The following is a 16,141-nucleotide window of genomic DNA, read 5'->3' on the forward strand; positions in this document are numbered from 1 at the left end:
CTTCAAAAAGGTAATTTACGCCATTTAGAACACAGCACATAAAGAAATCTTAGTCAGGCTGCCACACATCCTTGAGTTAGTGTGCCTTCCTAGCAAGAGTAAAGCCTTAATCATCTTTGCCTGTGGGCTGCTTGTAGGTAAAATGACCACTATGCACTGTCACGGCAGCTAAATTAATTTCTCATATTCTGTTAAAGGACTAGGATCTTCAAAGTAATATATGTTAGGTATAGTGAGGCTGTTTATGGGCACAGTGAGGCTGAAAATGGGAACAGTGAGGCTGAAAATGGGCATTGTTGACCCCCTTTTCCATTTACAGTAGCTGCTACATTCTCACCCTAGGCTTATACTCGAGTCAATACGTTTTCCCAGTTTTTTGTGGTAAAATTAGGTGCCTCGGCTTATATTCGGGTCGGCTTATACTCGAGTATATACGGTAATTATGAGCCTTCACCAGCCTAGTGTTTTCATTGTGTTGCTCAATATTATAGGAGGAGAGGAAAGAAACTGCCCACCTGTCTCTACGGTGATGTTCCCTTGCTGGCTAGACCTGCAGCGCCACTTTTTGTCACTGGACAATCACTGGCGAGCAATAGTCTTCAGCAGTTCGACCAGCAAAGGAGCGACAACAGAGAATTGGATTACTGCTCTATTGTGCCAATGACAGGCCTTATGTGGGATTTCATGGGTCATGGGCCTTATTCATGACAACTTCAAGGAAAGAAAAAATTAGGTAACTGCCTAGAGCAACAAGGTCCGTTTAGCTTTCGCAAATCTTCCCAAATAAAACAAGCAGTCTGACATGTTAGTATGAGTTTTTACTATAAGAAAAAACTACTGCTTCAAAAGTGTTAGCTGGGCCTGGGCTGTTTGGGACTTACTTACAGTCAATTTAAAACTACATGTCCATCAAAGACTACCCTGTCCATGACAATGTCAAGTGACAATGCTGTTGCGCAATTTTGGTGCAGAACAGACTGCATTTTTGGTCCTCGTAAAGAAATAGAAAAACCAATAGATCTACTGCAGGATCAATACAGGTAATAAAACTATGTTACAGGGGGACCCAGATATACAAAAACTGCTGTGAAAAGTGACAGACTGCACCATTATGTCATTTTTTATTTTGACCATAGTTTAATTTTATCTTTTTTTTTTCCTTCTCCAGTCCTTGTGAATCTCTGGGAATGTCAATAACTGATGCACTGTGTATTCACTGATCATCCAAGAGCTAAGGCCCCTTTCACACTTGTGCGACTTGTCCTGTGACTTGGGACTGCAAAGTCGCATAACAAGTCGTACCCCATGTTTTTCGATGAGTACCATTCATATCTGTGCGACTTCAAAGTAGCCCCTGAACTACTTTGGTCCGACTTTGATGCGACTTGAGGTCCATAAACCTCAAGATTACATTGGCATTGCTTCAAATCGTGTCAGGCCGCGTACACGCGGTCGGTCCATCCGATGAGAACGGTCCGAAGGACCATTCTCATTGGTTAACCGATGAAGCGGACTGATGGTCTGATGTGCCTACACACCATCAGTTAAAAAAACGATCGAGTCCAACGCGGTGATGTAAAACACAACGACGTGCTGAGAAAAATTAAGATCAGTGCTTCCAAGCATGCGTCGACTTGATTCTGAGCATGCGCAGGTTTTTAACCAATGCTTTTGCATACTAACCGTCGGACGCCTAACCGATAGGTCAAAACCATCGATTCAATTTTAAAGCAAGTTTAAAAAAATTTGACCGAAGTATAACTGATCGATGGGGCCCACACACGATCGGTTTGGACCGATGAAACTGACCTTCCGTCCGTTTTCATCGGTTTTGACCGACCGTGTGTACAAGGCCTCAAAGTCGTTAGAAAGTTGACTTTCAGGTCGCACAAGTGTGAAAGGGGCCTAAAGGAAATTCTCTATGTAATGCACTCACCTGTTTTAACAGCGCCAAATCGTACATAACAAAGGCAATGTAGAAGAGCGATGAGAAGCAGTTAACACTATAGAACTGGAAGAAAAGATAAACATTATTACAATAACCAATAATTTACAAATGGAAAAACATTAACATTTGTATGATGTAAAAGATTATTTTTTTTAACTAAATTACATTTTTCTACAGTCCATCTCATCATCTGTGTTAGTATCAAGGTACATGCACACAAACATCTGCAGGCGCAAAGTACTATGGGCCAGATTCACATACCGGCGGCGCAAGTTTACGTAACCCGTTTACGTTACACCGCCGCAAGTTTTCCGATTTAGTGCCCGATCCACAAAGCACTTACCTGGAAATTTGCGGCGGTGTATCGTAAACAGGTCCGGCGCAAGGCGGCCCAATTCAAATGGGGCGGGTACCATTTAAATTAGGCACGCTCCCGCGCCGGACGTACTGCGCATGCTCCCATCGCAAATTTCCCGACGTGCTTTGCGCGAAATTACGACGCGCCGACGTTTTGTGGATCGCGACATGAAAAAAAGACTTACGCCGGGAAAAATAATTTTTTTTTAAAAAAAATTCAAAAGCGACGCGGGAAAGACAGGCATACTTTAACATGGTGGAGTAATTTTACACCATGTTAAAGATGCCCTATCTTTGCGACGGAAATCTAACACTTGCGACGACGTAACGACGGGAAAAATCTTTGTGGATCGCCGTAACTCCTAATTTGCATACCCGACGCTAGTTTACGACGCAAACTCCCCCCAGCGGCGGCCGCGGTACTGTATCCTAAGATCCGACAGTGTAAAACAATTACACCTGTCGGATCTTCTGGCTATCTATGCGTAACTGATTCTATGAATCAGTCGCATAGATACTCAGAGATACGACGGAGTATCTGAGATAGATTTAGAACTCCCAGCAGATTTCTACGGCCGGGGAGCTGCAGGTGTCGCGCACAGCTTGCCAATGCCAATGCTTTTTGCATCGGCATTTACCCCTGCCTGTGCATATGGTGTACGTTTTGCGTTTGTGAAACTACCACATACACACTTGCATGGGTAAACACCAATGCAAAAGAGCATATTACATTGATCAAGATGCGTTACTAAATCAAATCTGTGTGTGGCTCATTAGCTGTATGATGACAAAAATTGATTATGTCATTACATGTAATAGGGGGTCGTTAAACGATCTAAACGATCTGTTCAGGTTGGTATCCATTCTGTGCCAGCTGTGTTTTGTAACAATGCAAGGCATTGTTTACTTTTTTAATTATTCAAACTTTATTGAAATGTCAAAGCAACATTTCATTAATGAAATGGTAATAATGAATTACCAGAGAGGAGCTGCAGTGCAGTGACCTGAGCTGCCATCAGGTTAGCATGTCTGTCTTTTTCCACACTGCTCATCACACCAGCATTGTGATTTGAACAGGGCACATAGAAAACAACTGTTTTCTATGTAACCTTGCAGTGACTGGCATTGATCATGTTCAGGAAAACCACAGTCACTACACATAATGTAGACAAGTTCTACTTATACTGTAAAGTTTGTCACACAAAATTGTAATAGCAGTTAGGCCCCTTTCACACCAGCAGGCCGACTGGGTCCGCCTGTCTGTTTTCAGGCGGACCCAATTGGACCACCCATTGTTCTCTATGGAGCGGTGGATGTCAGTGGACATGTGTCCAATGACACCACCTGGCATCCAATCCCGTCCACTAAAAACAGACAGATGGGGATCAGATCGGATGACAATTGGATGTCATCAGACCGCCCCATAGAAAATAGCAGCCTCTGCAGAGCGGACACGAACCAGTCATCCACCTGCTTACAAGGAATCAGCTGAGAGATCCCCCGTTGAGCAGGCGGATCCTTTTGATGAATTCCACTCCGTCTCAAAGGGGCCTTACAGACTTTACATTTCTCAGTCATGGCATGGTCAGAATCTTTTCATGCATACCATGAGAAGCAATTTATTCAATCATATTTCAAGATGAAATGGGTGGTGCTGAATAAACAAGGGGGTTCTAGTAAGGGATTTGTTTTTTTGATCTGTGGAACTTAAAGTAGGTTGCTAGAGTATTCCTAAAGTACACCTTTCACCGGCAAAAGGTGGATTGGCAGCCATTGACGATTTTCCTCTGAAAATGTTAGTTGTCTGGTGGTGTGTGGCTTGGATACTTTTTAGCCACAGACCCAAAACAAGTATGTTGTAAATCACTGCCAGAGTTTATTTTTTCTATACTGGTTCCAGATCAGTGATGCAGAAAGCAATGAAGCATTAGTATCAGCATGACAGTCAGGGAATTAGCATTTGAGTATTCCCAAAGGGAAACGTCAGCAATGGCAGTCTGCTTAATTCTCTTTGGCACTGTGTAATGACTTGTAAAAGGGACGGATTCTACTGCAGCTCTTCCGAGGTGTACCATACATAAAAGTTGGTGAGAACTGCTCATGAAGTACCAATTTACGGCAAAAAAACAAGAGCCAGAATGTTTCTAGATTAAGAAATAACCCTCTTCCTCAGAACTGCAAGATCACATAAACCTTTAATGAACCAACTCTGAAGAAAGGGATGATTTATAACCCAACTCTGACTCTTGTTTGTGACACCAATAAAGAAATTGATGATCCCTTTTCAATGACAATTGTGTTCTGTACAATTGGCATTAAACTTTTTACTGGGGGAGAGATTAATAGCTCAGTAGAAATGTGAAGAGGTGCAGTGTCTTGCAGATGGACTTTGTCACTAAAATAAAAACCTCAATGCTACGTAGCAGAAAGCATCACATCTGTGAATGGAAGCCACCAGAAATATAGAGAGAATTCGTTTTTTAAAGCCCAATAGGTAGATTCAAGTAGATCTGCCTAAACTTGCGGCACGTAGCTTAGCGTGTTTAGGCTACGCCGCCGTAAGTTAGCTAGGCAAGTACATGATTCACAATGTACTTGCCTGCTATGTTACGGTGGCGTAGCCTAAAGCGGGCGGGCGTAAGGGCGCCGAATTCAAATGTGTTTAAGGGGGGCGTGTTTTATGTTAATAAGGCTTGACCTTACGTTTTTGATGGGTTTTTTTTACTGCACATGCGCCGGGCGCCTACATTTCCCAGTGTGCATTGCGGCTAAGTACGCAGCACGGGCCTATTGATTTTGACGTGGACAACGTAAATCGCTATTCGCGGACGACTTACGCAAACGACGTAAAAATTTAGAATCTCGAAGCGGGAACGGCGGCCATACTTTAACATTGCTATTCCATCTAATAGATGGAATAACTTTAGGCCTGATAATTGCTTACGGAAACTGCGTAAATGTACTGCGTCGGCCGGGCGTACGTTTGTGAATCGGCGTATCTACTAATTTACATATTCTACGCCGACCGCAATGGAAGCGCCACCTAGCGGCCATCCGAAATATTGCAACCTAAGATAGGACGGCGCAAACCGTCCTATCTTAGATATGTTTAAGCGTATCTCTGTTTGAGCATACGCCTAAACATAAGTCGGCTTAGATTCTGAGTTAGGTCGGCTTATCTACTGATAAGCCGGCCTTACTCTTACTGAATCTACCTATAAAACTCTACATTTAATGTCCCTTTAAATGGTTAGTTTGGGCAAAGCTGGTCCAAATAAACTGTTTACTGCAATAACAGGTGCGCTTGGTGGGCACTGTATTACCTGTCAAAAGAGAGTGTGCACTGGTGCGCTTGCTGGGCATGCTGCATTACCCATTTGTAGCCTTAGCTACGTAGAGTATACAGCTCTAATTCGGCAGTGGGACAGAATCTTCCCTTCCCACTCCCAGAACAAAATAAAGTTGGGCTGAGCACTGCTCAGCCATTCACAGAAAGCTTTGTATTCTATGAATGAATGTGAAACTTCTTCTGATTGGCTAAGCTGAAGATCATGAGATCATCTGCCTGCCTCTTCACCACCAGAGGAAACTTTGGGGTTGATTTACTAACCCTAGAGTGCAAAATCTGATGCAATTTTGCGTAGATACCAGATTTTTGTCTACGCTTAAAGGGGTTATAAAGGCTAGCATGCTGACTAACCCCCAGTCAGTATGGCTTGGATGATGGGGGCAAGCTTACCGAGGAGGAACAGGAAGTGAGAAATTTAGACAAAAGGAAAAAAATAAGTTTAGAAGGGAAATCGAAGAAAAAGGTAAGTGAACCAACAATGCACTAGCTTAAAAGAAACCTATTTAGAAAATAAAAAACAAACCTTTACAACCCCTTTAATTGAACAAGCTAAAAAGATAGAATCCGATTGGCTACCATGCACAGCTGCACCAGATTTTGAACTCTCCAGTTTTAGCAAATCAACCCCAAAGTTTCCTCTGATTGGTGGCGATAAGGCAGGCAGATGATCTCACGATCTTAAGCTCAGCCAATCAGAAGAAGCTTCATATTCATTCATGGAATACAAAGCAGTACTCAGCCAAACGCTATTTGTTCTGGGAGTATGACGGGAAGATTTTGTCCCACTGCCAAAACACAGAGCTGTATACTCTACGTAGCTAAGGCTACATATAGGTAATGCAGCATGCCCAGCAAGTGCACCAGTTAGTGCAGTAAATAGTTTCTGTAACCCTAGGAAAACTGGAGTGCTGTTACAGATAATCTTCTACTCCATCGACTCCTACTTAAGGGTGCAGGTGGCGAATGAGCCTGTCCATCGGCTCTGTAGCATACAACGGAAAGGGAGAAACGCTTCTGCACACCGACTCATGCCGAAAGGTGAATCAACAGGACGGCTTCAGTCTGATTCCACCCAGGCCACACTTCTGATGTATTTTTGGAGTATCAGATTTCATTTTGGATCCTAGTGAAACAGTTATAACACGCTAAACATCATTGGTGGATGCATATTGCAAGTAACTGTTTGTAGCATGGTGAACTCAGTAATCTTGTATTATTCTATATGCGTTGGTCAAACTTATCTGTACTTACAGTATGTTTTACTGTTGCTTTCCAGTTTATAGCTCGCTCACTGAAGACCCACCTCTTCTGAAAGACCTGTACAACTCTGGATGCCAGCACCTTGAGGCGATTAAGTTCGCATTTGTTTGCGCTATATAAGTTTCTCACTCACTCATAATAAATTTTATTTGCACTATTCTGCTCTAGCCAAGGGAGTTCAGGTGAGCCACACATGTTATAATTTTAGTATCCTCTGGTCTACATACAGCAGCGGACACCTAGGTCACTAGGAAGAAGGCCTAGTGCTAACCCTGGAGCTAGTTATCTTTTAAAAAGAGAGATTGGCACACATACAGAGAGACAAAGGAGCAGGCAGCAATATATGTTCTCAGTATTGGGCGTTGTGTTCACACCATTATGAAAAAACTAGCAGATTCCCTTTTGTGTGAGAGGAAATACTGCTCTACAAAACTGCATTAATCTAGTTAAACACGAACGGAGGTGAGAAGTCACAAACTTATGAAGATTACATTAAACTCTCCCATCATACCATGCATTGCAAATCAACAACAAATGTAATGGACACTTACCACCAACACCTTAAGCACCAAATGGTTTTGATATGTTGACTCTAATCTATGATTTTCTGCACAAAGAATATATTTGCATTAACACTCATCACTTTATAAGTAAATCAAAACTCTCAGAAAAGTGCAAGTAAAAGTAGCTATAGTGTAAAACCATGCTTTGAAAATAATTTTAATAATGACCTAACAAATGTGACATTTTATAGCCTATAATTTGTTTTTTTTAAATCGCCAGAAGGGACAGTACTCATATTCAATGTAAAGTGTCCCTTATGCTGCTGTCTGCCCCCCTCCCCACAATAACCCACAGCAATAATCTTCCTGTTTGTGAGAGTTAATACGATGATACAAGAGTGCCAACTATGCCCACCCTTTCTGCCCCTCTCTTCCATTCATAGAAGCCGTACTATAGCTTACATCAATGAAAAGTGCTCTATGAATGGAGGATGCACAGATGAATAAAATATCCACCTCCACGACTCAAAGTGCTTTTCATTGATGGAAGCTATATCACAGCTTCTATGAATGGAGGCAGGCAGCGGAAAGGGCGGGCATAGTCGGCAGTCTTAATGGGTGCCTATTACAGGTCTAGCCAAGCATAATAACTCTCCCAGCACTAAAAGATTACAGCTGTGGGAGTATGGAGTATTAAAGTGGTCTTAAAGTTAAAGTTCTTATTTTAATGCATTCTATGCACTAAAGTGGAGTTCCACCCAGAAATGGAACTTCCGCTTATCCGGTTCCTTCCACCCTCCGGTGTCACATTTGGCACCTTTCGGGGGGGGGGCAGTCTAAAAGAGTATCCGCGATATCCGGCCCCTCCTCTGGGGAAGTAGGGAAACAGGCTGTGAAGCCGCAAGACTTCACTTCCTGATTGCCTTACTTAAGATGCCGGCGCCTCCACCCGGAGCCAGGGGATGGGTCAGGACATTGCGGGCGCCCTGCACAGGTAAGTATCCATATTTAAAAAGTTAGCAGCTGCAGTATTTGTAGCTGCGGTCTTAAATTTTTTTCTGCAGGCGGAACTCCGCTTTAGGATAAAAAAAAAAAAAAAATACCATCTGTGTGCAGCAGCACCCCTCAGCCTCCAAAATACTAACCTGAGCCCCATTTCGATCCAGCGATATTGCACGAGACTCTCGGCTGTCCGGGACTCTCTGGCCTCATTGAGACAGCAACGAGGCAGTATGGTCTACCGCTGCTGTCAAAGTAGGTGAGCCAATGAGAAAAAGAGGGGGCGAGGCAAATACAGAGCAGCGCCTCGGCTCGGGTTCCCCCAAAGCAAGCTGCTTGCTGTGGGGGGGCACTCTGCAGGAGGTATGGGCCATGAGCAGAGAAGAGGGACCTGAGAAGAGGAGTATCTGAGCTGCTCTATGCAAAACCAATGCATAGAGCAGGTAAGTATACTGTAAATATATATATATATATATATATATATATATATATATATATATATATATATATATATATATATATATATATATATATATGACATACATGTAGCGTGGTAGATGTGTAGATCCACACTGTTCAGTAAATATACTCCATTAATGCCATTTTTTATTTTGATCCAAGATCTTGTTTCTGAGAGTCATAGTAAGGCCTTTCATCTTTTGTCATTCACTCGGGCCAAACTATGTCTAAGAATCGGTAAGTTCAAGCTTTTCCAAGAGATAGAGATACAGGCTTTGGCAGCATTCAATAAAATATGAGTTTCTTGTATTTCCTTTGGGACATGGGTGTATGGTGAGGAAATACAGCAGCAGGTTTATCAGAGAGAAACCTGTGAGTTGCTGTATGATCTCCATAATTGGTTGCCAGACGGGTTGTAGATCAGGGCACACCTAGAAGATGTGCAAGAAGGATCCAGTATGTGTACCACAATGTCAACACACTTCTCTATGTTATGGGAAACGTTTGCCCAAGATTGACGGCGTCCTATACCATCTGGACATAATCTTAAAAGGAATCTCTTGATATTTACTGCAGATTGCGGTCTTAGGGGCAAAGAACAGTATTCTGTTTTTCTGATCCTCCATAAATGTGAGGTATAATTATTTTTCTCATCTCTGAATAAAGCCTGTGTCGTTTTGGGAAAGGGCATTTGCTAAGAACTGGTTAGAGAGTAATAGCCAAATTCAGGTAGAGATACGAATCTGTGCCGTCGTATATTTTTTTGTAAAATTCTTTTTATTGATTTTGACAGTTTATATAACACACAAAAAATTGAAAAACAACAACATAAAATAAAAAGGCGGCCGCCCCAGCACAACACTGGGCCGGTGAAAGGCCAACATGGCCTACTTACACACCCCGTTACTAAGTTAACAGAACACCCTAGCCCCCCACCCCCCCCCACCCTTTTTGCTCAGCTCCCACTCTCCCTCCCATGAGACCACCAGACTTTTGATAGGTGTTCCGCCTCCCGTTCCTCTCCAGGATTCAATCACGTCACCTCACATCCCCCGATTTTACCCAGTATCTGAAATGGTGAAGTTCATGAGGCGACCCATATCTGCCATCAGGCCTTAACCAACAGTCAGGTCAGAGTTATACCAAGCCTGCCATACCTTGTCAAATTTTTTCCCACAACCCCTGGAAAGATAAGTCGCCTTATAGTATGGCATCATTGAATTGACCAGGCCCTTCCAAAAGCGCAATTCAGGTGCCTCCGGTTTGCGCCATTTTAACAGGATGGCCTTCCTTCCGTAAAACAAAAGGATGTTTAGCAGTGTCCGATGAGCCCTGGATGGCACCACCCCCTCCACTAATCCCAGTAAACATACCGTAATTGTTGTCGGAACAGGGGTCAACAATACTGCAGAGATACAAGAGGTGACCTCCGACCAAAACTGCTTGATCCGAGGGCAGCTCCAGAACACATGCTCCGCCGCTGCAGGAGCAAAGGTGCACCTCCAGCACTCAGCCGGCACCGATGGGTAAATAGTCGCCAGCCTGGCTGGGGTATAGTAGATCCTATGCAGGAACTTAAAATGGATTAATCTGTCTCTGGCTGCCACCAGATGCTGGAATGGATGTGTCCACATTTCATCCCAGTCCTCCCCCTGGATATCGGGCACCTCACTCACCCACTTGTCCCTGCACTTAACGACCGCCCCTGGACTTGTGGCGAATAACTTCTTATATGAAACCGACAGAGTCTTGGGGAGATCCTCTGTGGAGAGCATCTCCTCCAATCTCGACGGAACCGACTCTATTGCCAATACTTTAAATTGAGATTTGAACGCATGACGCAATTGAAGATATCGAAACAGCTGATTATTTGGCAGATCATGCCTAGCCTTAAGTTGGTCGAAGGTAAGCAACTCTCCATCCATCGTGACATCTTTGAGTGTCTTGATACCCCTCGTCGCCCAGCCCATAGGATCGTCGAAAGAATAGAAGTGCGATAATTTAGGGTTCATCCATAGTGGAGTGGATGGAGACAAGCCCCTATAACTGGGGTTTGCTAGATCTACCGCAGCCTCCCATGCCTTAATCGAGGCCCGCATAGAAACCGTAAGTGGAAGATCCATCTTAACTCCCCTATGAATGGCGAACCGCAGAGTTTCGTACGAACCCAAGTGCGCCGCTTCCAACACCGTGGCCGAGTCCCCCTCGTCCGATGTTAACCACCGATGAACAAATACCATCTGTCCTGCCAAATAGTATTTCTTCCAGTCTGGCAAAGCTAGCCCCCCCTCTCCCCAGGGTTCCTGTAGAGTCTTCAAACCTATTCTGGGCTGCTTGGGTGCCCACAAAAATGTGCTTGTGAGCCCATCAAGCTTCTTAAAAAAGGATTTGGGTATCCAGATGGGAGCATTCCTTAGAAAGTACAATATGACTGGGAGAATTTTCATTTTAAGCAAGTTAATTCGACCTATAAGTGATAAAGGGAGTCTCTGCCAGGCCTGTATCTTTTGCTTAAAGAAAATCAGGAGCGGGGCCAGATTCAGGGGCATATAGTCCTCCACCCTCGCCGTAATCTTGACCCCGAGATATGTGAGCTGTGTAACCCACTGCAACGGTAAGGCCGGGTCCGCAACGTCCCCGGCCCCAGCGTCCAGCGGCAAGATGGACGATTTGGTCCAATTCACTTTCAACCCGGAAAATTGCGAAAACGTATTTAAAATGCATAGCGCTGCCTCCAGTGATTCCCTGGGATCTTGCAAAAAAAGCAACATGTCATCCGCATATAATGCCAGACACTCATCTATGGACCCCACCCTGAGCGCCTTCACCTCCCCAGCCGCTCTCAATGCAATTGCAATAGGCTCCATCATGAGTGCAAATAAAAAGGGCGATAGAGGACAGCCCTGCCGAGTCCCCCTACCTATGTGGAAAAATGAAGAAGTATGAGGTCCTATACGAACCGCCGTTCTGGGGTTGCTGTAGAGCATCAAGATCCACTTTCGAAAAGTTGGGCCGAAACCCATTTCCTCCAAGACTGCCTGCATGTAATGCCAGTCAATGGAGTCGAAAGCCTTCTCAATGTCAATAGACACTACTATCCTAGTGGGAGAGGCTACATTAGGAATCTGCATGTGGGTAAACAGTCTTCTAAGATTGGTGTCAGTAGATTTACCCGGCATGAACCCCGTCTGGTCTATGTTTACCAGAGAAGGGATAACGCCTGCCAGTCTCCTAGCCAGAACCTTCGTAAGGATTTTTAAATCCATATTGAGTAAGGCTATCGGCCGATATGATGCGCATTCCAGAGGGTCTTTGCCTGGCTTGAGAAGCAAAATCATATATGCATCTAACATGGATTGAGGCAGTTGCTGATTTTGTACACAATATGAGAGCAGGGCAGTAAGTCTGGGTGCTATCTGATCCGCATACGCCTTATAAAAATCCGCCGGAAAACCGTCGGGACCCGGAGCCTTATGGGGGGGAAAAGCGAAGATTGCCGCCATCACCTCCTTTTTAGTGATCTCAGCCTCCAAGGCCCCCCGGTCATCATCAGAGAGCCTCGGAATGGAGAGACCCCCCAACAATGACTTCAGCGCCGATTTGTCATAGGAAGGAATGGGTGAATATAAGGCACAAAAAAAGTCCTGGAACTCAGCAAGTATGTCACTGGGGTCACTAGCCAGACTTCCGTCCCTACGCCGAATAACCGGGATATTCGCAAGTTGTCGAGAATCAGCTACTAAATTCGCTAGGAGCTTCCCGTTCTTATCACCCTCCGCAAATTGAGTATCAGCCCTGTGTTTCGCTTCTGTATGTGCCAGATTATTAAAGTGCAGAGTGAGCTGTCTTTGGGCTTCTAACAAAGCCGTATACGTGGAAGCAGACGGGTTACTGGCATTATGGTCTGCGCACTCCCTCTCTCTGTCCTGCAACAACTGAACCTCCGCCTGTTGTTCCTTCCTCTCTTTTTTGATTACAGAAATACATTCTCCCCTCACTACCGCCTTAAAGGCGTCCCAAACTATAGGAGGATCAGCAGACGCAGGATTGGTATCCCAATACTCCAGAACCTTTTCCATCAGATGAGCGTTTACTGTGTCGTTCTGAAGCCACCCAGGTGAAAGTCTCCATCCCCTGGACTCCCTCCCGGAAGAGAGAGCCAGGGAGACAGAAAGAGGGTTATGGTCAGACAACCCCCCCGCCAGGTAAGCAATGTCCCCCACCCATGACAGCACCAGAGGACTACCGAATGCAAAATCTATCCTGGCTGATGAGCGGTGTGTCTGCGAGAGATGAGAAAAGCACCGAGCACTAGGGTTCTTCGCCCTCCACATCTCAGACAGCCCAGCCACCGAAGCCCAGGCGACTAGATCAGCCGAGCCCAATCTACCCACATTGGAGGAATCCAATGCGTCTAAGGTAGCATTGAAATCTCCCATAATTAAAAGTGGGAGGTGTGAGTAAGGGGCCAGCTTAACCAGCAAATCATACAAACATTGTACATTAAATGGAGGGGGTAGGTAGACATTCACCAACACCATTTTGCAGTAAGAGATATCTAATACCAGGGCCACATACCGCCCCCCCGGATCGGAGACCACGTGGTGAATAGTGCAGGGGACCGATTTACTAATAAGGACCCCCACCCCTCTAGCAAAGGTGGAATAAGTGGCGTGGAATGCCTTCTGGATCCATGGTCTCCGCAAGGCAAGTATTCTGTTGCCATCCAGGTGAGTCTCCTGCAGGAGGACAATATGTGGCCTTACCTGTTTCAAGTACTGGAACACCGAGGCCCTCTTAAACTTGCTGTTGAGGCCCCGTACGTTCCAGGAAACCACCTTAATTAAATTAGCCATATTCATACAGTGTACACAGTGGGAAGACCAGGCCCGCCCGTCTCATAGACAGGTCATATACATGAAATAGGGAGGCATTACAGGACCCCCTCACGGGATGGGCAAACCCCATATATAGAGAGCGAGAAGCTGAGCAAACAAACCCCCCCTTAGTATAGCCATACCCCAAACCACCCCCCCCTGCCATTATACCAGATAACATTTCCCGGTATGCGGCTTAAGTCCCGATAACCTGAACCCCCCCCACTAAACTAAAACAAAAGTGGAGGAGAAAACAATCTTGAGAAAAATGACCGTTCGTTCAATTGTTCAGCAGTTCCCAAACCAAAAAAATAAAAAATAAAAAGGGAAACTGTCTTGCTAGAACTGTAAGCTCCGCACCTTTAGGCAGGAGTGTCTGATCGGGTATCATGTAACCAGAGAGGATCATCAAATATACAAAAGAAAAAATCCCAATATAAAAGGTAAAACAAAAATTAGAAACGGGCGATGAGAAATGAGAAGAGCCTCCAGACCAAACTGTACAGTGCAGGAGTGCCATCTAGTGTTCAAAAAATAAAAATTCGTATCAAAATGCTCAGAAACAAGCACCCAGCAGTGAATGACAAAAAATCGAACGAAAATATCAAAACAGAAGCAAAAACCCATGTCATCCATCATCCGGAACACAGAACAAGGCATGTTTAGTGTTGAAACTTGCTGCTTGTACCCCTCCGACCTCGAGCCCACCTCACGGGTTCCTATCAAGCCAGTCAGATGCTTCCAGTGGAGAATCAAAGAACTTGACCACCTCTTTGTGTTGCACACGCAGCCTGCTTGGATACAGCATACTGTACGGAATATTTTTCTCCCGCAGCCTCCTTCGTACCTCATTAAATGATCGCCTCTTCCTCTGGGTCTCCGCCGAGAAATCGGGGAACAGCATCACCTTGGTGTTTTGAAACTTTAGCTCTGGGCGTTTGCGTGAGGCAGCCAAAATCATGTCCCGGTCCCGATAATTGAGGAACCTCACCAGGAAAGGTCTGGGATAGTTTCCTGGGGGACGCCTGCCGAGGGGCACCCGATGAGCCCTTTCCACCACATATGTAGGAGGGAGCTCACCCAGATCAAGCAGGTCCTTAAAGAATTGTTCTGCGAATGTTGCTGAGTGCCCTCCTTCAACCCCTTCCGGCAGTCCAACCACCCTCACGTTGTTCCTTCTCTGCCTGTCTTCTGCATCTTCAGCTCTGCTTTGCAGCGACTTCACCATTAATTGCAATTCAGCCAATTGATTGCCATGTGAATGAGACACATCCTCCACCTCAGAGATCCTGTCTTCAGCTGCAGTAAGCCTCCCCCGGAACTTATCCAGATCATGCCTAATCAGCGTGCACTCAGAGGTAAGATGATCTATGCTTACCATCACTGCCGCCTTGCTGGCTGTAATGGCTTCCAGGATGGGACGAGTAATAGCCTCCTGGGATGCATCTGGGGCCGGTGAGGCCGATGGAGAGCCTGCCTGCGAGCCCTCAGAGCCGGAGTCTGATCCTGCAGTCGCCGCTGCTGCGGATGCCATCCTCGCAGCGCGCTGTCTCTCCTTCTTAGTGAGAGGAGGGGAGGGCAAGATGGCGGCGGCGGGACTCGTGTCTGGGCCGCGTGTAGAGCGGGTCCCACGCTGGCTCTTCTGGGCTTGCTTCCCCGGTCTGGAGGCCCCCCTTCTCATGTCCAGGATCACCTGCACCTATTCCGGTACCGATCGTACCGAAAATCAGGCCCGATAGTTCCGATTCTAGGATAGTTTTTCAGGATAGGCACGGAGCTCACAGAAAGCACGTCCTGCTGTCTTCACATCCGGCCACGCCCCCTGCCGTCGTATATTTAAGCATATTCTCAAATTGAGATACAGAAAGTGAGAAAATGCGCATACCAAAAAAGACAGGTTCTAGAACAGCAGCAAACTCAAAAATGTTATACAACATAAAAACGCATAATAATAAAAGGGGAGTTGCGCTAAAAAAAGGAATATATGGGTGACCATATAAAAAACAAAAATAAAAAAGTTGTGCTAGAGACACCTCTTAATAATGACCACAAGGTCAACTGAATACAAAGTCCCAATATGTGTACACATGTAACAAGGATGAAACAAATGTGTATTAATCCAAAAAGAATAAATGAGTTCAATTCTGTGGATAATGCTGGATCAATTCTTGTGGATAATGCTGGATCTGTATCCGGGTAAACACATTCAAGCTGACCCTTACCAGAAGTATAGATCCCAAGGATCAAAATAAGCCATCCACGATGTAACCAATGAAAGATCCAATCTAGATTGGTGCAGAAACTCCAACTTCAAAGGACTCGACCCAGTAAAAAAGAAAAACAAAGAAAACAATAGTGCAAAAACGTATGGTGAACAGACACTTTGGCC

At 45.1% G+C, this 16,141-nt stretch overlaps 1 protein-coding gene across 1 annotated transcript in view; it reads right to left on the reverse strand.

The window, feature by feature from the left end:
• ANO10 (anoctamin 10) overlaps window positions 1–16,141 on the reverse strand; it is a 118,606-nt gene that overhangs the window by 74,009 nt on the left and 28,456 nt on the right. The window contains exons 7-8 of the mRNA XM_040353068.1: window positions 7,466–7,521; window positions 1,937–2,011 (exon numbers count right to left, since the gene is read on the reverse strand). Coding sequence (XP_040209002.1) covers window positions 1,937–2,011; window positions 7,466–7,521 — 131 coding nt within the window. The remainder of the gene's footprint in view (window positions 1–1,936; window positions 2,012–7,465; window positions 7,522–16,141) is intronic.

The sequence above is a fragment of the Rana temporaria genome, chromosome 5 (assembly GCF_905171775.1).
Source record: "Rana temporaria chromosome 5, aRanTem1.1, whole genome shotgun sequence".
In the NCBI taxonomy this organism is placed as follows: domain Eukaryota; kingdom Metazoa; phylum Chordata; class Amphibia; order Anura; family Ranidae; genus Rana; species Rana temporaria.